Here is a 23,922-nt window from a genome sequence, read left to right as displayed (position 1 = left end):
AATCCAAGAAGGAGAAGATAAGACTGAACTAGGTAGCATAAAAACAAATTGAGATGATAATGACCACAATTTTAAAAATTTGATGAAAAACTTTAACTCTTAAATCCAAAAATCTTAATCAACCTTAAGTAGGATATACAAAGAGAAACAAACTATTGAAAACCAAAGAAAATGAAAAATTTTAAATCAATCATAGGAGGAGCAAAGACCACTATATATATATATAGGACCAATATAAGAATGACAGCTGCTTTCTTACGAGAAACTATGTAAGCCAGGAAACACTGGAATATGTTTAAAGTGCTGAAGAAAAATAAAAGAACAGCCTAGAATTCATTACTCAGTACAAGTATCCCTCAAGAATGAAGATTTAAAAAAATACATTTGAAGACAGGGCAAAACCAGAGAGAATTTGTCCCACTAGGGCTTGCATAATGGAAATGCGGAATGATGTTAGGTAAAAAAAAAAACTTGGATCCACAGGAAAAGGCAAACTTTTCCAGAAATGTAAAACATGGAGGAAATATGAAAAGACTACTAGGCCTTACGTATTCAGTTAAAAAATGAATTTGTAATATTAGTTCCCCGAGGAGGTCCTGACATAACAGTGAAGCCTCAGAGTCAGCTCTTCCACTACCCGACCACCCAAGGCTGGTTTTTTTGATCTCCAGATTGATAGTGGCATTTGTCTGTTGCTCAACCCTGCCTTCTATGTGTGCACCTTCCTAATGGCTCTCGACTCATTTTAGCCCCGCATTCTTTTTATGTGTATTGTTTGCTTCACCCTTGGAGTTTTCCTGATTTTCTAGTGAGCTCATCGATCACAAAGATTCTGTTTATTTTAATAAATTCTGCTTCTATTTGCATCGAACAGGACAGTGCTGCTGAATACCCAGCAGACCACCTTGTCTGAAGTGTAAGCCTCTATGTATGTTTTAATACTAAACATGACTGGGGCCAAAGATAAAATCTGGCTGAGCCCGTTTCAATATTAAGCAAATTTGACACACATAAAACAGACGACTGATGTGTGAGTGTGTCTATGTGTGGTTGCTGCACATGGATTCCTTCCATTCTAGAGTAAATAAGCCCTGTGTTCACTTACCAACTTCTGAGGATAAAACTACAGAACAGAATGAAAGACATGGGATCTCAGGAACTTGACAGCTTATTTATTATTGCTATGTTCTTATACCGAGTAGAAGTTTTATTGTTGTTTTTATTATATTCAGTAGAAATAATAGTATCATAAAGAAGAAAAGGAGTTTCCAGGAACATAAAACTGGCTTTAGAGATTTGCAAATGAGAGGAATTTTATGCTTACAGCTTTCAAACGCTTTTCGTATTAAATTTCAAGGCAGACAGTAACTGTTAAAATAACTCGGTTCATTAAGAGAGTGATGTTAAGATTTAAACACTTCACAGAATCGCAAACATTTACTGATGTCAGGCACTGAGTTTTCCAGGGGAGGCACTTGGATTCACCCAGTATCTGGTCGTGAATAAATAATCGCTGACCTGTAACTATAATCTAGGAGTCTTGCCTTCCAGCTCAGTGATCTTTCTCAAACTTATCATCAATATTTTGGCTATCATTAACAGTAAGCTACAGAACAAACAGCATACACTCAAAAGAAAGCAGCAAAACGAGACGCACATTCTATACAATACACAAAATAACAGAATTAGCAATTTGAGAAAGAAATGAATAAAAAATAAAAAAATAAAGGCTGGTGTCTTGATTAGGGCTTGTTTCAGGTAATTTGCTTTGGCCACGGTGGAGTAACGTCTCTGGTTTTCCATGTACTTCCTAAGATCTCTTTTGAAATCCTTTAACCTTTGCCCTTCGCACACAGGTCCACATCCCGACGCTGTTACTAGGCTGTAGAGCCCATTGGTGTAGTGGTCACCCCTTCTCTCCAACACCAGGCCTTCCATCAAGTCCATTAGCTCCTTCGCTTGGCCATCCCGATCACTCCCTGTAGCACAGTTGTTAAAGGCACACACTCGCCCCCCACATGCCGCCACCAGCTTGCGGAGGGCTTTGTTATCTGTGTCCTGGATGTAATCCGTCAAGGAGTCTCCCTCGAGGTCTTCTTTGTGGGTGAAGAGGACAATTGTGTGACTCATGGCATCTTCTCCAAAGATCTCCTTCATGCTCTGCACAGCCCGCTGGTCCTGGGCGGTGAATCGGCCCAGCTGGGTCACCAGGAGCAGCACATGGGGTCCTGGTGCCGAGAGTAAGTAGCATCTCTGCACCTCTTTGCACAGGGAATCGGAGTGGTCCTCCCCAGAAAACATATCCGGTGTGTCGATAATGACCATCTCTCTCTTTCCCCAGCTTCCCTGACTTTCACTGCAAGTCTTAGTGAACGGCTGGGCAGTCAGCTGCGACCCAAATGCTTGCTTCCCAAGGATGCTGTTCCCGGTGGCACTTTTGCCCGTTCCTGTTTTGCCCACCAGAATGATTCTCAGCTCTGATCCTCTGGCACGTTGGTTCTTCATATATGGTCCTGTCAGAGCGAGTTTGCTACGTTATGACCACTGGTTATACCAATGGAATACTTTTAACAATAAGAGATATTCCCACATTATGAGCAAAGGTAGTCTCCCAATACATTGGATTTATAAAATAGAGGCTAACTCCATTATCAAATCAAATCAAACCAACAGTGATTTTTAAAACATCGCTGTTTCTCAGGGCACCTGGGTGGTTCAGTTGTTTGAGTGGCCGGCTCTTGATTTTGGCTCAGGTCATGATCTCAGGGTCCTTAAAATGAGCCCCGTGTAGGGTTCTGTGCTCAGCGGGGAGTCTGCTCAAGGATTCTGTCTCTCCCTCTCCCTCTGCCCCTCACCCCGCTCGCTTTCCCATGCTCATTCTCTCTCTCTCTCTCTCTGAAATCAATAAATAAATGTTTAAAAAAAAAAACTCAGTTTCTCTAGGACTACAGGATGCTGCCATGTTGGATCATAGAAAAACATACTTGGGGGACAATATGGATTTAGAAACATATCTAGTCATGCAAGGCTTGCCTGATTCACCCAGTTCTGGCTGTGTACAAGACAAATTTTCTGAAGATCAAAGATGTGTAGCCACGACTGTGCGTTCGATCTCCAGGTGGCTTAAGTAACTTGACTCTGTTCTAAGGCCAGAGATGGCCCTTGTGACCTCGCTGGGCTGGGCTGTGGTCTTGACCACCCGTGAAAAGCCTGGACTGGGGAAATACTGGAATAAGCAAAGTAAAATTATTCTCTCTGAAGAAATATCTGATAGCTTATACTTTGCTTAGAGAAGGTTGCATGATTTTTATATAAAATTGGCACAGAAATTGGTAAAATAATCACACACACAAGAAGTCACTTACCAGAGTGACCGCATTCGTGTTGGTCCATTGTTGTTCCTGAGGCACAGAGAGACCAGAGACCAATTATATATATAATATATATATATATTCCCGAGCCAGACTGGGAGTTAACAGTCATTAACCCTTAAGGGATTTTGAAATAACTCTCTCATGGCTTCCGTGGCCCCTGCTTTTCTTTCCTATCCAGCTCTGCAATTTCAGGGAATATAGATATATTATAGATATCACATATATAGATAATTTTTTTAGTTCTAAATCAGGAAAGACCCTTGTATTCCTATAGCACTGCCACACCCATGCCTCATTTGTTTCCACATAGCTGATGGGGGAGAGAATTATCCTGTCTTACAGGGACATAGTCATTTGCCCAGAGTCACCCAGTGAGTCAGTGAGTGGAGAAGAAGTAGGTTTCGTTTGTCCGCCCCTCCTGCTCCTGGTCTCTGTGCTCACCTCTTCTCTGTGTCCTTCCTCCTTCCTCCCGTGGCCCCCCCGAGCCTCTCCTTGCTCTCCTTGGCCTCACCCGTTTCTTCTCTCACCTTCCTTTCTTGTTGGCCTTCCCTGATGCGAGGTTCAGTCTTCTCCTTCCTTCTCTCCTGCTTTCCCCACCTTGCTCCTTCCTCTCCCGTGCTCTCCCCTCTCTCCAAACCTCGCCCTTCATTTGAAATTCTTGTGAGAGACTCAGTGAATTAAGTACACTATCCTTGAAGCCTGAAATACATTTCATTCAATCCATCAATTACTTGAATTTTCCTCAATCCTCAACAGCCAGCTTGAAGAAGCCTTGGGACCCATTCCCTTTCCCTGTGCAGTGAGAAACATCCGTTCATTTTCATCAGATGGTTTTTCTCTCTTCCTTAAGTCTGGCAGCGTATACCAAAGCGACAAGGCACAGAAGACTCACGAACACATGTGAATGCCCACATTCTTCCCAGTTAGCACTCTTTATTGGCTTCGTGCTAAGGAAGCTCTGTTTGCCAGTAACGTGTAAACGAAAACTATACAAAATTTACGGTCTTGTAAACTGGCTGTACTTCAGCCAAAGGCAGCCACTCTAAATCGCTTCCCTTAAAACAGGGAAAATTTGTTCTAAAAAAGATTTTTTTTTTTTTTCCAAGCATAGCCTGGGAATTAGAAATCAACACTGTGGAACTTTTCATGAATGTGGGCTTACCTGATTGACTGTCCAAAGAAACCCAGATGACTCCCATTCAAACCTGAGACTGCCAGCTCAGCTCAAAGAGAAAGAGAAAATAAAACAAAAGCCCAGCCTGTCTTCTTCCTCTCCTTAATGTCTGCAGAGCTTCCCTGCTGCAAAAGAGCCCCTCCGTATGCCTGTGTTAAAATGGGAAAATTTAATCAGTAGTTACTTGCTATCGTGTGGACCACGTTTTCTTGCCAGTAGTGAAAAAGCAGTGTTGGAATGATTTCAGCTGGACAGGGGAGAAAGGCAGGCACGTCAGGGTAGCTGGTAGATTTGATCTCTTCCTGCCCCGGGCTGTGTCCTGCGGGTCACAAGTTTGCCCAAATGCAAAGCCCGCCCGGGAGTTAAGCCTCATTCTCACTGGTGGCAGTGACTGTTCTAAAGGCAAGTATCATTGCGGGGGTGGGGGGGGGCAAGTGCATGGGTCTGGGGGTTGGGGGGACACCCCTAGCGGGGCGCTGTGCAGAGGGAAAAGGGATGTAGAAAGGGGAACCTGTGAGAAGCCAGTTTCTTGAGTCAGACTGGGAGTTAAAGGTCATTAACCTTGAAAGGATTTTGAAATAACTCCCGATGGCTCCCACGGTCCCCCTGCTTTTCTTTCCTAGCCAGCTCTGTCATTTCAGGGAACACACCTCTGGGGAGCAATGATCTAGTAGTGTCTACAGTAATAATCGGGAGTGTCCACTTTCCGGAAGCACAACCCAAAGAGTTAAAGTCGAAATCGTTCAAATGCTCTTTCTGCTTATTTATGTGACAGCACAAGAGGGAGAGAGAAAATATGGAGTTTATGTTGCCTTCATCCCAGATTCCTAGTGACCACTTGTGGCTTTCTCTCCCAACCCACTGATGAGGAATAATCCACTGAGCTCTGAGCTCACTCTAAGGGAGGCTGGGAAATGCAGGGGAGCCACGGGACTTGGGTGAACATCACTACCTTGCTACAAATTATTATTTGTATTGAATTATTGCATTATTCACAATAGCCAAGTTATGGAAACAATCTCTGTTTGTCAATGGATGAATGGATAAAGAAGATGTGATAGGTGTATACAATGGAAAATTGTTCAGACACGAGAAAGAAGGAAATCCTGCCATTTGCAACAACATGGATAAACCTCAGGTCATTATGCTAAGTTAAGAAAAATCGGACAGTGAAAGACAAATACCGTATAATCTCACTTATATGTGGAACCTAATAAGAAGTGGAACCTAATAAGAAATGGAAGTCATAGAAACAGGGAGTTATAATGGTGATTACCAGGGGCTAAGGATTTGGGGAGATGGGGAGTTGCTGGCCAAAAGGTAAAAGCCTTCAATTATAAGATGACTAAGTTCTGGGGATCTAACCCACAGCATGGCAACTAACTGTAGGTATAATTCTGGATTGTACACTTGAAAGTTGTTGAGACAGCAGATCTGACGCATCCTCACCACACATATAAAGAAGTGCACTGAGAGTGTGTGACATGAACTAGCAAAGGCTGGGGTAGTGTGTAGAACAATCCACACCTGAGGTTTGTTGCTGACTTCCAACGTTTCATGGAAGAGATAAGTGCAAACCAAAGCAAAGGAGAGACACAACACAACAGACAAACTTTGATAAACAAACAAAATACCAAATTGGACCTTTTGGGAGAGGTTAGATTTAGTGACTTGTCCATTGAAAAGTGTGGAGAACTGTTAGCTTAACAAAGCATAAGACCTGCCACCAAGGAATTCGTTAAAATTGACACCCATGGTTGTAAAAAGGGCCAATCTCACAGTATAATCCTAAGAATTAATAACTAAACTTTTAAATTAAAAGTTTTTAAAGACATTTTAAGTCCTACAAGAGTGTCGTCACGCACCGAAATTAAGTTCTCAGACACCAATCTGAGCGGCCGTGCAGGGCTGCCTTTGCAAGGGAGAGCAGGGGCAGCTAAATTCTGCACATAGCTTTTATTTTATTTTTTTGTCAGAAAAGCAAGCACAGAGGCATGGGAAAGGAGTACAAAGGGATGGCAACTATCTCGAAGCCCTAAGGCAGGCTTGCATCCTCCCCTAGGCGCCCACACACATGGAGGCAAGTCATGGGATAAGGGAGGAGGGGGACGTTTGGGCTAGCAATCCCCAGGTGCGGAAGGGGGACTGAGGGTCACATTCTTTCATAGCTCCTAACCTATGCCCTGCCCCTGGGGATCGTGGGATCCTGCTCCTACAGGGCCATTGCGTTCAATAGCCCGAGAACAGGAGCGCTGCTGACTTTTCAGCTGCTTCCACAATCGCTCCTTAGGCTTTACAGTACATTTTCTGAGAATAACTCCACACAAAAGACATCAACAGGAGCATTCCACTAAATGATACAATTCCCAGCAGTGTCACATCACCGAGAGCCATATCCTGCCCAGTGAGGGAGCGCAGAGACGTCCATTTTGAATTTAATTCCATTGCTTTGCTTATAGTCTCAGAGGACGGATCACCATCACCCCTTCTGGAGCGTCAAGCACCATGATGTGAAGACAGTTCCCAGTTCCTTGGAACGGGACACGGACAAGCCTGAGGCATGGGTCCTTCCACTCTCTCCTTCACCAGTTCGCCCCCACACCATCTCAACCCCTCTGAACAGCCACTGTGGCTGCTCTTCAAGCTCCCTACTCTCGCAGGGATTAAAGCTGACCAATACTCCCTTTAAATTCCTGACTTGACTTCACTGTGAGGAACTAGTAATCCAAACAACCAGGAGAAGAGTGCTGTCCCCTTGGTGAAGGAGTGGAGAAGCCATCTTGGATGTTCCAGCCCCAGCAGGTGCAACATGGAGAAGAACCTAGACACACAGTTGACAGCCAGGAAGCCACAGCCATGTGGCTCTCGTCTAGCTGTGTCCCAGCTACCTGCAGCCATTTCAGCCACCGCAACTAAAGCCCCGGTCTGCCATGTAGGAGAAACAAGTCATGCCCTCCTTCTCTGCCTGAATTCCTAGCACATGACATCATGAACGTCATAAAATTGTTTTATGCCACTGAGTGTGGAGTGGTTTGTTGTACAGCAGGAGAAAGTTGGGTCACCTGAATTCCTAGAAGTAGCATTGCTAGACTATTGGTACACGTATTTGTAATTCTGGTAGATACTACTGGATTGCCCACAGTAAAATGTTAATCAAATTACTTACACCCACATTGTATTAGTTTCCGCATATCCTTCCTCATGATTGTATCTGCCAATCTGATCACTGAAAAACTGTATCTTAGTGATTTTCATGCATTACTCCACATGAGTGTGGGTGAATATTTTTCATATGTATAGGAACCGTCTTTTTCTTTATTGACATCTGTCTTATATATTTGTTGCCCATGCTAATCATTTTGATCTTGGTTTGTTAGAGTTCTTTCTGGGGCCCCAAATGATCATTTTTCCTCTTCTTCTTGGCTTTTTTCTTTTAAACTTCCAATTTGGTTCACTTTTATCATGGCTAGTGTCTAGAAGAATGTCAAATGATCACAGTGACAGGAGGCCTCCCTATGCTGTTCCTAACTTTTGTGGCAATACTTCAGCGATTCTCATTGAGCAAGATGCTTCGAGGTTCAGATGGAAAATCCTACTATGCTAAAAACATAACCGATTATGAGATGTTGAATTTTAACAACTTACCTTTCAATAGCTAAAGGGGTTATCAGATTATGTGGCCTCATAGCTTTATAATCCATCAGGTTATACAAAAGTATTTCCTGATATTGATCCTTCTTTGCCTAGCAGTTAAGGTATTGCTGGATTCTATTTGTTAATTGCTACATTAGGATTTTGCATTGCTTCATAGTGATCTTATCCATCCCTAGAAGAGAGTAGCTCCTCTCTCTCTGATTGCCCCATTGCCCGGGTTCCAGCTGTATCAGGTTTCGGGCTCCCCTCTTCCTTCCAAACGTAATAGCCATGTTGTTTCTCTGAACAGATTCTTCCGCCTCAGAGGAATTCTGTTTCCATCTTTTAAGAAAACAAGATTTTTTACCATCACCACCCTTCCCCCATCACGCCATCCTTTCTTAGGCAAGCCTGACGCTGAACAGAAACTTGAGCGTGGTGAGTGTTCTTAAGGAGAGTGTAGGCTGCGCTGGGGGATAAGCTACACTGATGGGAGGGAGGTAATCGGGAAAAACTTCTTAGAAGTAACATCGTATGAGCTGAAGTTGAAGAGTGAGTAGAAGCTGGAGGGATTGAAGGAAAAAGAAACAGTGTATTTTGAGGCAAGTCAAAGCATGGAGCTCTCTTGGGTATTCATTCCAAGGAAGCCAGGATGTCTAGAACCCAGAGGCAAGAAGTCTGATTGTGTGGAAGTGAGGCGGGAGTTTGGAGATAGACCATTCGTATGGGGACTTGTCATTGAGTTTGGATCCCGAATGTTCTCTTACGAAAAGTGGAAAATCGCGGCAGGATTGCCTTGGGGTCATGCCACAGTCAGATGTACGGTGGGCTGTGTGAAGAATGGATTCGAAAGCCCTGTCCCTCATTGTGCTTGACATGATCTGCATTTGGGTAACCTCACTGGAGTCCTGCATCACGTCCTCTGCCTCCCTACCCCTCCCCCCGCCTTAGTGCACAGAAACAGAACAGGTGTGGTTAAAGCTAGCTGGAGAGGAGCCCTGGCCGTGACCTCAGAGGTGAGCACTCTGAGTCTTGGCCCCCATCTATCTCCTGACACCTTCCCCTGTGCTCCGGACCCTGCCTGCCTTCATTTCCTCACCAACATTTCTGTATAAAAGCTTTTCATGTTTACTTCTTGTTCTTGCTGAGTTCAACTGTATCTTGAAAAGAACCTGCTTCCTGGGTGTTTTTGCCAAGACTGAAAAATAACTTTGTGGTTTAGTGAAAGAAAACCACAAGCGCAAAGGTGCTCCTGAGGCAAGCTGGAGCAGAGACCCATCTCATCTGGTGTGATCACAAGTGACTGAAACTCCTCTGTCCAAACACCTGTCTGCAGCCCACCACCCTAGAGCTATGGTTCCTCTCCAAGGAGGAAAGATTTTCCCCGGGATAGTGGGTAGGTAAACAAAACAACACCCAGGGAAGAGATTGAGAAGGTCAAAGTCATTCAAGCAGAGCTGAAGATTCACATGCTCAGACAGCAGCCAGAAGGTGCGTTTGGTGTAGTCTGTGGCCCAGAGCCCTCAGAAGGGCAGCGTCTTAGAAGGGATGAGCTCTGCAGGTCTAACTCGTGACCAGATCCCCAGTCTGATTGTTACCCACTGAAATGGTAGACATTGATCTATTTGGTCTATTTCTAACTTGCCCTCTCCCTCCTTGCCCCCAAACACCACCCCCACCCCCACCAATATTTTTAGTTGCCCAGAGTTCATCAGCAACCACGTGTGGCCAAAACACATCCTCCAGTGATCTGTGGTCCTTGAGCTACAGTGATAGGGTCTACAGTGATGATGGTTTCTTGAGCAACAGACACATGCGAAATCTGAACTGCATAATCTTGACTTTGTACACGCAGATTAAATTAAAGAAGTGAAACCAGGACAAGATGGAAATTCCTTCTATCTACATAAACTCCCCCTTTTCTGTCCCTTCTCTCCTCTCTCTTACTCCCCAAATCCTGTATCCTCCACTCTTGTCTGTGCCTCTCTGTCCCACCTCACTGCCTTTCTCTCTTTCTTGCACAATGTCCCTTTGGCAGTGTTGGTCCCAATACCAGGGGAGGCCTATGCCAGGGAATCTGAAGTATCCCACCCTGCTAGAACACTGTTCCCCTCAATCCTGGCTTGCAGTCCTGAACAGATTCCAGAACTGATGGGTCCTGATGCTCACAAACAGCCGACAGAAGCACGGGCTCTTCTGGAAAGGCCACTCTAGACTCTGCCCAAGCTGCTTCTCAGATACGGCCTCAACCAAAATACAACCCCTGCCCCCACACACACACATACAGCCCCCTGCCCATTGCCAACCTCTACTTTTAGGTGTTATCCTTTCTGAGTTGAGCACCTCTATGGAGGAATTTGCTTCAGAAGTTAATTTAATCTGGAGACTAAGCAATGATTTCCTCCCCAAGAGACAGAGGAAGTTTCAGGATGCAGGCAGACCGTTCGGCTAGGGTGGTGGGAGGTGGTTGCAGGGTCCCCATTTCCTCTGAGCGTGACTCACTGGGCATGAGACATTTTCACACGATGACAGGAATTTGAATTTCTAACCAGAGATTTGTACAGATGTTAACAAAGGGGAGTGTATGAACTCCCAGATCTGTGTTCTACTGCATGAACACAATGGGACTTTTTTCTAGCCTTCCTCTACAATCAGCTCTGCCCCTTCCCATCGATACGTTAGGGCCTACCTTCTCTGAGTGGCGCCATGGTCCCGATTGTGATCACGTAGTGACGAGAGGACTCTTCCTCAGCACAGAGGCGCTGGTTTTCCCTCATGGCATTTTCCCATTGTCACCTAGGCGTATGTGCCTTGCGTTGATACACAAGCAGAGTGGAAAGAACACGGGTTTGAGGAACAGGAGGTGCAGGTTATAGGCATTAGGCTGCATGTGTTTTGTGGCGGTGGGCCGGACTCACAGAGGCTCTGAGGCTCCCTTCATGCGTTTTATGGTTAAAATGAGGGTTGTGGCATTGATCGAAGGCCTTTTCCTACGACGGCATGAGAGTTGTCTGCTACTTCGGGCCTTACCCAGTGGGCATGAGAGACCCAGCCCACCAAGCCCCTTCAGGGCTGACCGGATTCACAGGGAGCCCGGTGGCACGTGCCTGTGACTAGTGATCCCTGATGGGACACCATAGGTAGTGACCAGATCAGGGGAGGGACAATGACAAAACTGGGAGGTTTGGAAGAAAGCGTCCTGTCAGGGCAACACCGTGAAAGCCCACTGGCCTGCTGGTCCTGGGGTTTTGACTTCTAGGTTCATCAGAGAAGTGTTGAGTGGGAGACATTTAAGGGTAAATTAAGTCAGCTCTGTCCACCTCTTGGCACAAAACAGTCAAGGAGACGGGGTGTGCACAGAATACTTCCTAGTATTCTCAGACCCTTTCTCAGCTCACCACAAGCAGACGGTGCCCTTCAGAGCCCTGAGTTCTGCCCTACTCCCCAGCCTCAGTGTCGGGGGAACGGCCGGCGGGAGAGCATGCGCAGTGGGGAAAAGCCCAGGCTCATGGCTGGGTCTGCGCAATGTCCCCAAAACGTGGGGCTCTCCTCTTTGCAACGTAACATCGTGTCTTTACACATGTTCTCCATCACTCACCCAAGTGTGTAGCCCTTTATTAGGTATCGCCAGAAGTTCAGAAATCACAGAAGGAAACCCAGTGAATCGCAGCAGTGGGACTTAGTACAAGTTTATGGTGCACGCACCAAAAAGACAGATTGCAAACCAGGAGCAGTCAAACCGAACGCGGACCGAGGGTGTGTGGTTCTAAAGCAGCCGGTACCGGGAGACCGCAGAGCTGGGTGTTCTTCGCTGTGATGGCTTATAATACGAGAGTTTTCTTAAATGGTAGGGACTTGGCAACTCGTTCCCTGGTACCAATTCTGGGCAAGAGTTTTAAGTTTTGCTTGTGATTTCCAGAGGCAGAAGCAAGAACTGACCCACGTCAAGTAGTCTCGCAAAATAAGCCAAATGAAGCTCTGTTTGTGTGGCTGGTTTGTTTAGTTTCTCCCAGAGAATGGCCAAGCAGGTCTTGTGTGCTCTACTTAAACAAGATGATGGGGTTTTTGCTCTTGTGCATCTCCAGGAAGTCTGTGGTATACACTCGATGTGGGCCCATTTCCCAGAAACTTCTCGAATGATAAGAACGTTTGCTGTTTGCTGTAAATTCACCCGTTTGTGCAGCAACACTCCTGGTGTCTTCTCACCACCACTTCCTACCTCACCTCCTCCACAGTTGGTCTTCCCTGTCACATAACGTCGTGGTCACCTCACAGGACAGAGCTGGAATGTTGGACCCATGACCCCAACCCGGTATGGGGGTTGGCGCTGGGAACAGGTTAGAGGGGGTGGGCAGGGACCAGGAGGGATGGCCCCGCAGAGACCGCGCTGAACCCCCTGGCTGGGCTGGCGAGGGTGAAGCAGGAGCGTTTTCCCCTCAGTCTCAAACCCACACCAGGGCCTCATGCAGAAGAGGCAACGAGCACTTTTGACTCTCTTGTGAGCAAACAAGAGACCACTCAGTGGGCACAAGTTTTCCTGCCCTTACTCTGCCTTCCAGCCTGAGCCCAAGGTGTGGGCTCCAGCGAAGGGAGCCTGAGGTGTGAGCAAGCACACTGAGCAGGTGAGCCGGCTCCAGCAGAGGTGCACCCTCAACCACTCGGTGATAAGCATTGGGGTGACTCCGTCAGCCAAGCTCCTGGGGGATGAGGGCCCGCTGGAAGTGAGGGGCATAACCGTGTCTTTGCCGTGTGTTTGTTTCTGTTTCTGTTCCCGCTTCACGGTGTGCAATTGCCCTTTCCATGTCCCATTTGATCTTCATGAAATGACACAACGCAAAAGGAGGCAAACATGGAAAATGGCAGCAAAACTGGCAAATGCCCCTGGAAGACCAGAAAAGGCAATCCCTAAATGTCAGGCGGTGCTCTCCCGCACAGTTTTCCCCACCCGACGCCTCACTGTTCAACCCTTGGCTCTACATGTCCAGATTACCCGGAGGGGCTGCCGCCAGCCTCCCGGCCACTGGGGCGCCCCCATCCCCGCCCTTGCTGGCTGCGCTCAGACCGGCCCCCTGCCCCACAACCACGTCTCGGGGGGGCCCTAAGCAACTTCCCGTGTGCTGAACCAGCGCTTCTCTGCAGTCCTAATTAATAAAACCCCAAATGAGTGATTGTTAAGAGCTGGAAACCGAAGCACTGGAGCAGATTCATAGAGGAGATGCTTTTGAGGAGAGAGGGGGGAGATTTAAAAAGTTGGCTCTCCTGTCCCGCATAAATGGCCCGCCTGTAGACTGGAGCCAGAATCATCGACTAGTGAGCAGGCCAAGTCCATTAGCACTGGTTCCCCTTGCTCTCCTACAGAAACGCTCGTGGTGGTACCTAGCGATACAAGCTCTCTGTTCCAACTCTAGTCTCCTCCCCTTGGGGGGTCCCTCTTCTATTTTTTATTTAATAAACCACATAAGAAATCTGCCAGTAGGGGCCCCTGGGTGGCTCAGTTGGTTAACCGACTGCCTTCAGCTCAGGTCATGATCCTGGAGTCTCGGGATCGAGTCCCGCATCGAGCTCCCTGCTCGGCGGGGAGTCTGCTTCTCCCTCTGACCCTCCCCGCTCTCATGCTCTCTCTCTCATTCTCTCTCTCTAATAAATAAATAAATAAAATCTTTAAAAAAAAAAAAAAGAAATCTGCCAGTAGAGGCGCTGACACCTGATTGACCTTTTCATGCAGCAATCAAGGTTAACTGTTACTTGCAAAATCCTCCCCAGAGCTCAAGTGATAGGTTTCAAGGGCAGCGCTGTGCTCGGGCTCCAGGCTTGCCCGGACAGGATTGCTGTCGCTGTCCGGCTTTGCATCGGCTAGGAGGACACGGAGGAACCTTCCACTCTCCGTGCTCCCTGGAAGCTCCCACCCACTCACCCGCGTTGCCTTCAAGCCCGCTGGGGGCAGCAGGACGGAGCCAAAGCCACTCCGTCCGGATAGGCAGCGGGGCGACAGCAGAAGAGCATGCCGTTGCTCAGGAAAGTCAGAGGGAGACGGGGCCCATCCTGCCTTCACGAGGCCGAGGGCTCTGACACGGAGACACATCAGTCACTTCAGTGGGGAACAGACCTAGAAACCAGCTATGACTTGGCATTGCTCCGTGGGCTCTGGGTCTGGGATCTGAGAGGCCCGAAAGGAACCCCCTCCTGTCCCTCGGCCCCAGGTGTGTCCGAGAATCCTGACACTGGGCTTCTCCATATTAAGTGGGCATCTCCCGGTCTTTTCTCTCTGCTCATGGTTCTGATATTCTGTGGGGTGAGAATGTCCAGCCCAAACTTTCAGGTTGTTGCCTAAGAATGTGGAGCCAGCATGCCTCTGCGCTTGGAGCCTGGGGTCTGGCTGAGGTGTCCCCCACTCCCAACCTTCCCCGTGGGAAAAGCTGAAGAAGGTGATGCGGTCAGTTGCCTCGGAGGGAAGACATAGACGCAGAGGCCACATACTTTTTCTCTTCCTTCTCTTACTGAGAAGGATCTGCAATCAGGGATATTCAGCAAAGCTCAGGGTCCCATATTCATGCTGGGCTAACTCCCACCTGGGTGAGAAGAGACGGCCCTGAGAAGGGGTTCGAAAACCTCCCCCCCTCCCTCCCCCACCCCCGGCCATCTCCCTTCTGGGTAGATAGATACCCAACACAATGGAGAGCAGGGACTCAGAGACATTTGTACTCTAATGTCCATGGCCGCACAATTCACAGCGGCAAAGGGCGGAAACAACCCAAATGTTCATGTATGGCTGTGAATCAACAAAAAGTGCTCTCTCCCTACAACGGGGGTATTATTCAGCCTTCAAAAGGAAGGAAATTCTGACCCGTGCTACAACATGGATGAACTGGGAAACACTATGCTAAGCGAAATAAGCCAGACACAGAAAAGCAAACGCAATCACAACTTGGGATGACGAAAACATTGTTGAGATGCGCGGTGGAGATGACTGCACAACACTGTGAATGTCCTGAGCGCCACGGAGTTGCACGCCTCAAAATGAGTACAGTGATAAATTTTATGTCAGAGTAGATATTTTGTATATTGTGCATTTACCACAATTCAAAAAACGACCCCAAAGAAGGCAAGACAGACCGTGAGGCCCCGCCGGTCTCGGGTGCAGAGCCGGGTCTTCGGCGCTCCCACCCCCACCGGGCCCGGCTCTAACCCCAGCTCCCCGTGCTTTGTCTCGGTGCTTCTAGGCCTGGGGGAGGACCCACGGAGCCCGCGGACCCTGAGGCTGCTCCTGGTGGGCAAAACGGGCAGCGGGAAAAGCGCCACCGGAAACAGCATCCTGGGCCGGAGAGAGTTCGAGTCCAGACTCAGCGCCCGACCGGTGACCCTGACCCTCCAGCGGGGCAGCCGCCGCTGGGCCGGGCGGGAGCTCGAGGTGATCGACACCCCCGACATCCTGTCCCCGCGGGCCGGGCCGGAGGCGGCGGCAAGGGCCATCTGCGAGGCGGTGGCCTTCTCGGCGCCCGGGCCGCACGCCGTGCTCCTGGTGACGCAGCTGGGCCGCTTCACCGACGACGACCGGCAGGCCGTGCGGCGCCTGCAGGAGGCCTTCGGGGTGGCCGTCCTGGCGCACACGGTGCTGGTGTTCACGCGCAGGGAGGACCTGGAGGGCGGCTCGCTGGACGAGTACGTGCGGGCCACCGACGACCAGCACCTGGCCCGGCTGGACGCGCTGTGCGAGCGGCGCCACTGCGCCTTCGACAACGCGGCGAGCGGCGGCCGGCAGGAGGCGCAGCTGCGGGAGCTGCTGCGGATGGTGGACGGCGTCCTGTGGGAGCACGAGGGCCGCCCCTACAGCCACCCGGCCTGCCGGGACTCCGAGCAGCGCCGCCTGCTGCGGGCCGCGGGGGGGACGCCGATCGGCCGCGGGCAGGGCTCCGAGGGGGCGCCCCTCCCGGAGCCCCTGCTGGAGGGACTGTGCCGGTTCCAGAAGGAATTCGAGAAGGCGCAGGGACATCTGCTGAAGAGCGTGCCCATCTGAGCTTCCGCTGGGCCGCGGCGCCGGGAGCCCGCTGCCAGCCCGTCCCCTGCTCTCTCCATCCCCGGGGCTCCCTGGCCATCCCAGGCTCCTGGGGGGTGTCCGGTGCGCCGAGAGGCGGGTGCGTTGCCCAGTTCCCCGCTCGCAGCCCGGGGCCCTCGTCAGCCCTTCCAGGGAGCCCGCAAAGGAAGCAGTTGGATGACTTAAACGCTGCAGGGAGTAGCCTGCCTGCTGGGGGTGGGGGGGAGACCTCTGCAACACGGGGGTGTCCTTTTGGAGGGCTGCTCCTACAGACAGGGTCCCTCAGAAGCCACCTGCGATTGGGGAAGAGGGCAGGAGGGGGGTCTGGCTCTGGCCACCTGACTGCATGAGGACACGGAGGCGCCTCAGGGGCCCCTCAGCTTCTTTGAGGTTCTAGGGGCTTCTGGGGAGTCTGACCAACTGATGGAAACAGAATAGGAGCAGACCGGGGCAAAATGCCTCCCAGTATGCTCCTCTCTTCGTTTCTTGGAGCTGTGTGACCGAGGGCCTCCAGCTACCTTCTTCTGGGAGAGGTGGGAACTGGAGGTGGGGGAGACAGTGCTGGAGGACAATCAGAAAGCAGAGGACACAGCCTCAGGTCTGTCTGGACACTTGTCCTCTGGTTGGAGATTCTCTGCAATCGGAGGCCCATGGACTACAGTCTCCCGGTGTGGGGGCCATGACACCCATCTTCCCCAGACTCAGTGGACTCCTAAGAAAGCTGGAGCATTTCTTTTGCTGGGAGATTCAGAAAAGGGTCTCAAGGCACCACAGAGACTTATTTTGAGTGTATACTTAAGATAGTCCTTGTGGGGGTGCCTGGGGGGCTCAGAGGGTTAAGCGGCTGCCTTCAGCTCAGGTCACCATCCCGGGGTCCTGGGATTGAGCCCCTGCTCAGCAGGGCGTCTGCTTCTCCCTCTCTCTCCCTTCACTCGTGCTCTCTCGCTATCTCTCTCCTTATCTCTGTCTCTCTCTCTCTCAAATAAATAAAAATCTCTCTCTCAAAAAAAAAGAGAGTCCTTGTGCCAGAGCCATTTATTAAATATGCCCATTTCCCACTGAACTGAAACACAACATTCATCATGTAAGAAATTTTCATATTCCCAAAGATCTATGTCAGGATTTTCAATTCTGTTTTGGTCTTCGACTTTTTTCCTTTGTTATGAATAAAATATTGATTTGATTACAGAGGCTTTGAGTGTAGTATGGCACACCCGATTTCCTCCTCAGTCTACATGTTTCTATTTCCTTTGTTATTCTCAGGCATTTATTCTTCTGTGTGAGAGTTAAAATCACTTGTTTCATTATCAGAAAAGAACCAATGGGCATTCCAGTTGGAATTGTCTTCCATTAGGTTTGGGACAATTGGTAAACACGCCAAGGGTAAATGGATCAAGGCCATCGTACCTCTAAGTGAGTAGACTCCCAACTTCAGAGCTATGGAGTAAAAGCTAAAATCATTTGCATTTCCATTAGAAGATCAATTCCTTTAATTTGAGTGATCGTATTTTAACTGTTAGCTTCGTTAAATTTCATAACAGAAAATATAAGCATTGACCAAATGATAGCCTTTCAGTGACTCTGAATGGCAAGTCACTCAAAACGTGTCAGTCATTAAAAACTCTAAAGGAATTGGTTTTAATTGCATCAAATGCAGTGGGTTTTGTTTTTTTTTTCTCCTTTATGATTAAAGATCGGGGAGAAAACTCCCACCACATTTCAGGGGGAGGGATAGATCTTGCACCGCCATCACTCCCTGGGCCTCACAGAATAGGGAAGGCATGCGTGGGTATGTTCTAGAAACTCCAGTCTCTGTACCAGTAAGAAAGATGTGATGTGGGTGGAGGTGGGGGTAGGCTGAGGACGGAAGGTTGTCTTGGCCAAGGCTATGAAAATAGCCAACTTTAGAATTTGTGCCTTTCTAGAAACGTCTCTACGCTGGAGCAAAGCATGAAAGATGGGGATTTGGGCAACTAGAAGGGGTCAGTGCCTACAAGGTTGTTTCCTCCCTGGTGGGTCAGAACAGCTGTTGGAAGTCTCAGGGGAGTTTCCAGCTCCCAGTGCTCCTGTAATAACACTTGATAAACTATGCAGAAAATACAAAATAATAATAATTTTACAACAATTGTTCGAAGGCCCAGGGAAGTGACCAAATGCAGGCAGACGCTATAAGGAACTGTCATCCCCAAAGGGTCCAGGAGAAATTTTTTCTGGAAGCCTGAAAGAGATGTCACAGATGGCAGCAGTTGCCCATGGCAGCAAAGACAGAATCTGAGGTTCTAGTTCATCAGACATTCCACTGAAATACTGAACGGGTCATATTTTAGGTGTCAAAACCGTATCAGGACAAATGGATTTGCCCTAAAAGAAGAACAAGGCTGAAGTAATCCCTTGCTAGTGATGTCTAAAACCAAGCCTTCCCAAAGTCAAAGTGATCTGCCAGTAATTTAAGTGCCTGCTAAAACAAACTCAATATTCTTCAGAAGGTAGTAATATCCCGAGTCTCTACAGCATATTATCCACAATAACCTATAGATTGTTAAAATTTCTTCTTTTCTAACGTAAGAATAGAAATCTATGAAATTTTCCTCTCGGGGCTCCTGGCTGGCTCGTTCAGTTAAGTGGCCCACTCTTGATTAGGAGTCGGGTCATGGTCTCAGGCTCTTGGGTTTGGTGGGGAGTCTGCTTGAGATTCTTTCTCGCCCTCGCCCTCTGCCCTTCCCCTCCTCTCTAAAATAAATAAATCCATCTTTAGCTTAAGAAAAAAGAAATTATCCTCTACACACACATATCTATGTCTCACAAACTTTTGTATATTCTGTTTTCACTATCATTCAGTTTAGAATATTTTCTATATTCTTTGTGATGTCTTTTTTCATTCATGGATTATTTAGAAGTATGTATTTGATTTCCAAATATTTGAGTATTTTCTAGAAACTGTAGTATTCAATATGGCAGCCACTAGCCACATGGGGCTACTGAGCACTTGAAATGTAGCTGGTACACCTGAGAAGAAGTGTAACATTTTACATAATTATAATTAGTTTTAACTGAAATTTAAAAACAGAAGCAGTGTAAAGTATTTCACCATGAAACACAGCTTTGTTGTTGAGGTAGAAGTAGATTTCCCTCCAACTGTTCTATCACATGTTATTGCTGTTCTGCAATGCAAACGTTGGCCATGTGCACTGTTTCTAGTGTTACACATAAACCCATCATTGAGCTAGTCATGTCAATAGATCGATTCTGTTCGAATAATCCTTTTCCACTGATGCAATACTTTTGTTTGAATACCTGATATAGACAGGATGAGTCACGGTAACGCCTTTCTACATTGTACTTGGCAATTCAACTTAAAGACTGATTATTATTTTATTCATAATATACTTAAATTGATTTTTAGTTTAAAAATAAATATGGACAGATTTTTAACTTTAAAATGAAGGCAGGGGCACGTGGATGGCTCAAGTCGTGGTCTCAGGGTCCTGGGGTAGAGCTGAGCATGGAGTCAGCTTGGGAGTCTCTCTCTCCGTCTTCCTCTGCCCCTCCCCCTGCTCGTGCCCTTGCTCTAAATAAATCAAATATTTTACGAAATGAATGCATAACACCGATGCAGAACAAATGGAGATGACCAGGCAAGCGCTATGACAGAAACGGAGAGAGAGAAAGAGACTAGAAGAAGATATGTTACAAAATTCTTGACCAGTAGCCATTGCAATTTCCTGCAGTCCAGCAAAGCCAGAGAAAAAGTGGTTAGAGACATTTTCAGCATACACATAGGAATTCTGATAAAATGTTTCCTCTCAACAATCAAAAACAAAGTTGATAAAACTAGTAACTGGAGCCAGAATTAAATGTCCAACAAAACAATTCTAAACAATTTTTAGCAGGGTCTGAGCTTGTAACTTGGGCCACTTAAAAGCAGCTTGGATTATTGCACACAAAAAAACAAACACTGTTAGTTGGAGAGAGTAAAAAAAAATAATAACTACTGTGGGTATGAAAAGTTTCAGTGGAAATTTTTCAGAAAAGCCTAAGAATTTTAAAGTATCAAAATAGGAAAGACATATTAAGACACCAAACCCTTGTCCATAAAAGACAAGACCTGTTTAATAATATCAAAGATGAATCAATTTGAAATTTGAAAAGCTGCAAGTATTTTTCTTTAGAGCTATAGGAGAGATGTGATATAAGACACTGCCCAAATAATATTTTGAGTGTGTCTTAACATATTCCCAAGTCTATGAAGACATGCTGTAAATTCAGGGCAAAAAAATCAGATTGGTGGGATGGGTATTTCAAAATCTTTTAAGCCTGTCAAATGAGAATTTTCATAGATATTTGGCACAAACCTCTTGTGATGGAAACACCTGCACAAGACGCCAGTCTGAATCTCATCCTGTGTGCCCCAGAACTGCTGGACCATGCTCTTTTCCACCTCTGGATCCTACTTCATTTTGCTTCGATTGTTTGCAGAAATATTTCAGCTCCCACCACTTATACAGAGTATTTGATTGGGAAAACTGAAGTCCATCTAGGAAATGAGAGGCTTGCCCAAGCGCGGGAGGGCTGGGAATGCAAGGGTCTAGGGAGCCAACTGGGGCGTTGAACCAGGCGGTTCTCACGTCGTCAGCCTCGAAGCACAACCGCTGTGTGTTTGCAAAGGCTTCCGGAAATGGTGCTCCTTCTCATCCACGTTCCGAATCTCGAGGGAGTGCCTCTCTTTGGCAGACTCTAACCAGGACCTAAGGGAGAAAGGATGATAGGGAATGTCCTTCTAGGCTCCTTCCCCGGGATGCAGAGAAGGGACGCTCGGGGAGAATCAGTGGTGCCACAGGGACAAGAGAGGACTCAGCACAGTGAAAAATTCATAGGTAAGGGTTCACCTTATATCCAATCTTATGGCAATGTTTCCTATCGCATCCAAGGCATCGAATAGAGTTGTACCTGTTTTCCTGATCTCAGGGTCCGGAGATGAGCCCTAGGTTGGAACCTGCTTAAGGTTCTCTCCCTCTGCCCCTCCGCAACACACCGGCCCGCGCTCTCTCTCTTTCTCTCTCTCAAACAAGACAAAACCAAACCCCAAACACTTATACCTATTTAATGCTGGGTAAGCCTGGGACAAAGTATTAATTTAATATCCGGTATTTTAGTTACTTGCGTCTCAATATGCTGACACATACTCTCACAGTGGTGAGTGGGCGGCGAACTTCCTTGTTCACGGCTGTGCACCAAATTCCCCGCATCCCTAAGGCACTTGCTAAATATTTTTATTTTTCAAGAACAGGAAACAGATGGTATCCTCTCCCTTTTAACCTGCTGTGACCAGACATGACCCGCACTTTTGGTTCCTTGTTCCATCCTATATGCACACCAAAGAAGTTCTCTTTCTGGCAGGTCCAGCTGAGTCATCTCAGACTGTGACTCTTTGGTTGTCAGGCGGCCCCATTAGATGCAACTAGCTCTCTTCCATTCAGGGAGAAGAAGGAAGACTTCTAACTTTGGATTCTGGTCCCTGCTACGGTCTCCAGTTCTCTTGACTCGCGAGTCCTAGACTTCTGGTAGAAATCTGGTATTTTGCCCTATTTGGTTTAGTTCTTTGTGTGTATGCTTTTCCATCAGAATCTCAGAGAGGAGGAGTCTTTGGTGCCCCGAATCCAGCTGGTAACAATTGGAACGAGGGAAATGCCTTGAACGTTATTGAAGTGACTTTGCCTTTTTCCCATTCAATCACAGAATCTTTGCCCCAGGCCAGTCACTCTCAAAGTATGGTCCCAGGCCAGAGCTTCAGCAGCACCTGGGAGCATGTTGGGAATGCAGATTCTCAGAAACTTTGTACTTTAGCAAGCCTTCCCGGTGGCTCTGACGCATGCGAATGCTTCACAAAATACAGAGAAAAACCTGAAGAATCAGCTTCTGATAGTAAGAAATAGTAATAGGGTTTTGTTAAAAGACGGCGGCCTTGTAATCCAGGGTGTTTCTTTAGAACGGATTGTCTATATTCTATCACTCCTCCAATTGGCATGACAAGGTCCAGGTCTCATTTGCTGTGCAATAACATTTTATACAGTAGATATCCAGATAAGTGGAGTTGGGAATACTCCATCATCTTACAGGGGAAAGAAAACAGAGAGGAAGAAAGGAGAATAAAGCAATGAGATGTGTGTCCCAAATTCTGTCTGTCAAACAACAAATTTCTCAACAAGTTCCAATGTCACGTAGGCATCTATCCCCCACTGAAGGAGAGGAACATGGTGGCTGGGGGATAGTTACTGAAATCACCTACATAGAGAGACTGAACCCTGTCTAAAGGGTCTCTTTAACAGATCAGATTGGACTGCTTTAAACAAGATTAAACATTGAGTTATAGTTTTTCCCTAGAAGTAATGGATAGGAGCTAGGAAAGACTAGAAAAAGTAAAAGTAAAAGTAAAATTTTTACAATTTCTCTTTATATTAAATGTAGTCTACATTTAGTTTTGCTATGTAGGCTGTTTCCAATGCTATCCACACTACTCCACAAGAACCAATTGACTTAAAGTCTTAGGGGACTCATTTCCATAAGCTTGCTCCAAGCATCTTTCCTATGAAAGCAGCTACTAACTCAAAGGGAATTAAAAATAAAATTAAAAATTCCCTATCTCATGTCCCTTCTCACAAATCTATACCAGAGATATAATGCTTAAGAAAATGTGCACACCGGGGCTCCTGGGTGGTGCACTTGGTTAAGTAATTGACTCTTAATTTCGGCTCAGGTCATGATCTCAGGGCCTTGGGATCAAGCCCCGCGTCGGGATCCAAGCTCAGTGGGGAGACTGCTTCTCCCTCTCCTTCTTCCCTCCACCCCACTTGTACTCCCTCTCTCTCTCAAATAAATATCTTAAAAAAAAAAAAAAGAAAGAAAGAAAAAATGAGGGAAGGAAAATGCACAGCACCTGAGACTTCTTCAATAAAAATAATGGAAATAAATCAATTCAATTCCCCTCTCAAGAGAAAACTGGAGAAGTACAATGAAGTAAACCAAAAGGAAAGCACAAATATGGAAATAATAAGGATAAAAACAAGAGTTGATGTAGTAGAGAATACAAAACACTAGATTTAGTTAACACATTAAAATTCTTGTTTGTTGAAAAAAATTAAACTACTTTTTCAAGAAAAAAAGGGAAAGGGGCACAAATAAAATTTTCAAAATGATAAGAGGTAATGACCCCTGAGTTAGAGAAAATTTTTAAAATTTAAGACCTCTTTGCAAATAAATGTGAAGACCTACACAAAATGGATAATTTCCTAGAGAAATACAGATCACCAAAACTGTCTCCACTAGAGAGATAAAGTTGAAATTGACCAATTTACATGGAAAAGATAGAGAAAGCCATCCAGGAACCTCACCAAAAAGTAAGCGCAAGGACCAGATGGTTTTACATGGAAATTCTTCCAAACCTTCAAAGTCCGGACAGTCCTAGTGCTCTTTAAATTGTTCCAGAACATTGGAAATGAGGGGAAATTTTTAAAAGGAAGTATAGTATTGATACCTAAGCCTGACAACACTGTACAAAAGAATAAAACTATAAACCAATATCTCTCATGAGCATCCATACAAAAATATCAAATAAAATATTAACAAATAGACTCCAGCACCACACTGTCAAATGTGATACATCATGACCAAAGAGGATTTAAACAGAAATGAAAAATCGGTTTGTTATTAGA

The 23,922-nt window shown here is 46.7% G+C and overlaps 2 protein-coding genes and 2 long non-coding RNA genes across 10 annotated transcripts; 2 read left to right on the top strand and 2 right to left on the bottom strand.

Annotated features, from left to right (window-relative positions):
* Positions 1 to 1,150: 1,150 nt before the first annotated feature.
* On the bottom strand, positions 1,151 to 11,158 carry GIMAP2 (GTPase, IMAP family member 2). Of its 7 annotated transcripts, none has more exons than XM_078059736.1 (4): positions 10,871 to 11,157; positions 3,366 to 3,401; positions 3,034 to 3,226; positions 1,151 to 2,513 (listed from the first exon to the last, which is right to left on the bottom strand). In XM_078059736.1, exon 4 carries the CDS (start codon positions 2,503 to 2,505, stop codon positions 1,525 to 1,527), a length of 981 nt encoding a protein of 326 aa, XP_077915862.1. In that variant the 5' UTR covers positions 2,506 to 2,513; positions 3,034 to 3,226; positions 3,366 to 3,401; positions 10,871 to 11,157; the 3' UTR covers positions 1,151 to 1,524. The 7 variants fall into 7 exon arrangements, with proteins under 7 accessions (XP_077915862.1, XP_077915861.1, XP_077915863.1 ...); XM_078059735.1 differs by lacking the exon at positions 10,871 to 11,157 and adding an exon at positions 4,537 to 4,892; XM_078059737.1 differs by lacking the exon at positions 10,871 to 11,157 and adding an exon at positions 4,733 to 4,892.
* On the top strand, positions 4,907 to 7,568 carry LOC144379628 (uncharacterized). The gene is made up of 2 exons (XR_013442938.1): positions 4,907 to 4,950; positions 7,008 to 7,568. It is a non-coding gene; the product is annotated as an uncharacterized LOC144379628 (long non-coding RNA).
* A 2,549-nt stretch (positions 11,159 to 13,707) lies between the features above and the next one.
* On the top strand, positions 13,708 to 16,424 carry GIMAP6 (GTPase, IMAP family member 6). Its single transcript, XM_078059738.1, has 2 exons — positions 13,708 to 14,381; positions 15,402 to 16,424. The coding sequence occupies exons 1-2, from the start codon at positions 14,183 to 14,185 to the stop codon at positions 16,193 to 16,195; spliced, it is 993 nt and encodes a 330-aa protein (XP_077915864.1). The 5' UTR covers positions 13,708 to 14,182; the 3' UTR covers positions 16,196 to 16,424.
* Positions 16,425 to 19,006: 2,582 nt separating this feature from the next.
* Positions 19,007 to 22,791, bottom strand: LOC144379626 (uncharacterized). The gene is made up of 2 exons (XR_013442937.1): positions 21,161 to 22,791; positions 19,007 to 20,958 (listed from the first exon to the last, which is right to left on the bottom strand). It is a non-coding gene; the product is annotated as an uncharacterized LOC144379626 (long non-coding RNA).
* Positions 22,792 to 23,922: the final 1,131 nt, after the last annotated feature.

Source organism: Halichoerus grypus, chromosome 12 (assembly GCF_964656455.1).
Source record: "Halichoerus grypus chromosome 12, mHalGry1.hap1.1, whole genome shotgun sequence".
NCBI lineage: Eukaryota > Metazoa > Chordata > Mammalia > Carnivora > Phocidae > Halichoerus > Halichoerus grypus.
The sequence above is the reverse complement of the archived record's forward strand: the minus strand, read 5'-3'. Positions and strand labels throughout refer to the sequence as shown.

Excerpts from the sequence above, each read along its gene's own strand:
- GIMAP2 (XM_078059731.1), bottom strand. The coding sequence starts at position 10,958 with ATGAGGGAAAACCAGCGCCTCTGTGCTGAGGAAGAGTCCTCTCGTCAC. Across the intron at positions 3,402-10,870 it reads CATGGCGCCACTCAGAGAAG|GAACAACAATGGACCAACAC; the intron begins GTAGGCCCTAAC and ends TCTGTGCCTCAG. Across the intron at positions 2,514-3,365 it reads ACACGAATGCGGTCACTCTG|GACCATATATGAAGAACCAA; the intron begins GTAAGTGACTTC and ends TCGCTCTGACAG.
- GIMAP6 (XM_078059738.1), top strand. The coding sequence starts at position 14,183 with ATGCCGTTGCTCAGGAAAGTCAGAGGGAGACGGGGCCCATCCTGCCTT. Across the intron at positions 14,382-15,401 it reads CTCCTGTCCCTCGGCCCCAG|GCCTGGGGGAGGACCCACGG; the intron begins GTGTGTCCGAGA and ends CGGTGCTTCTAG.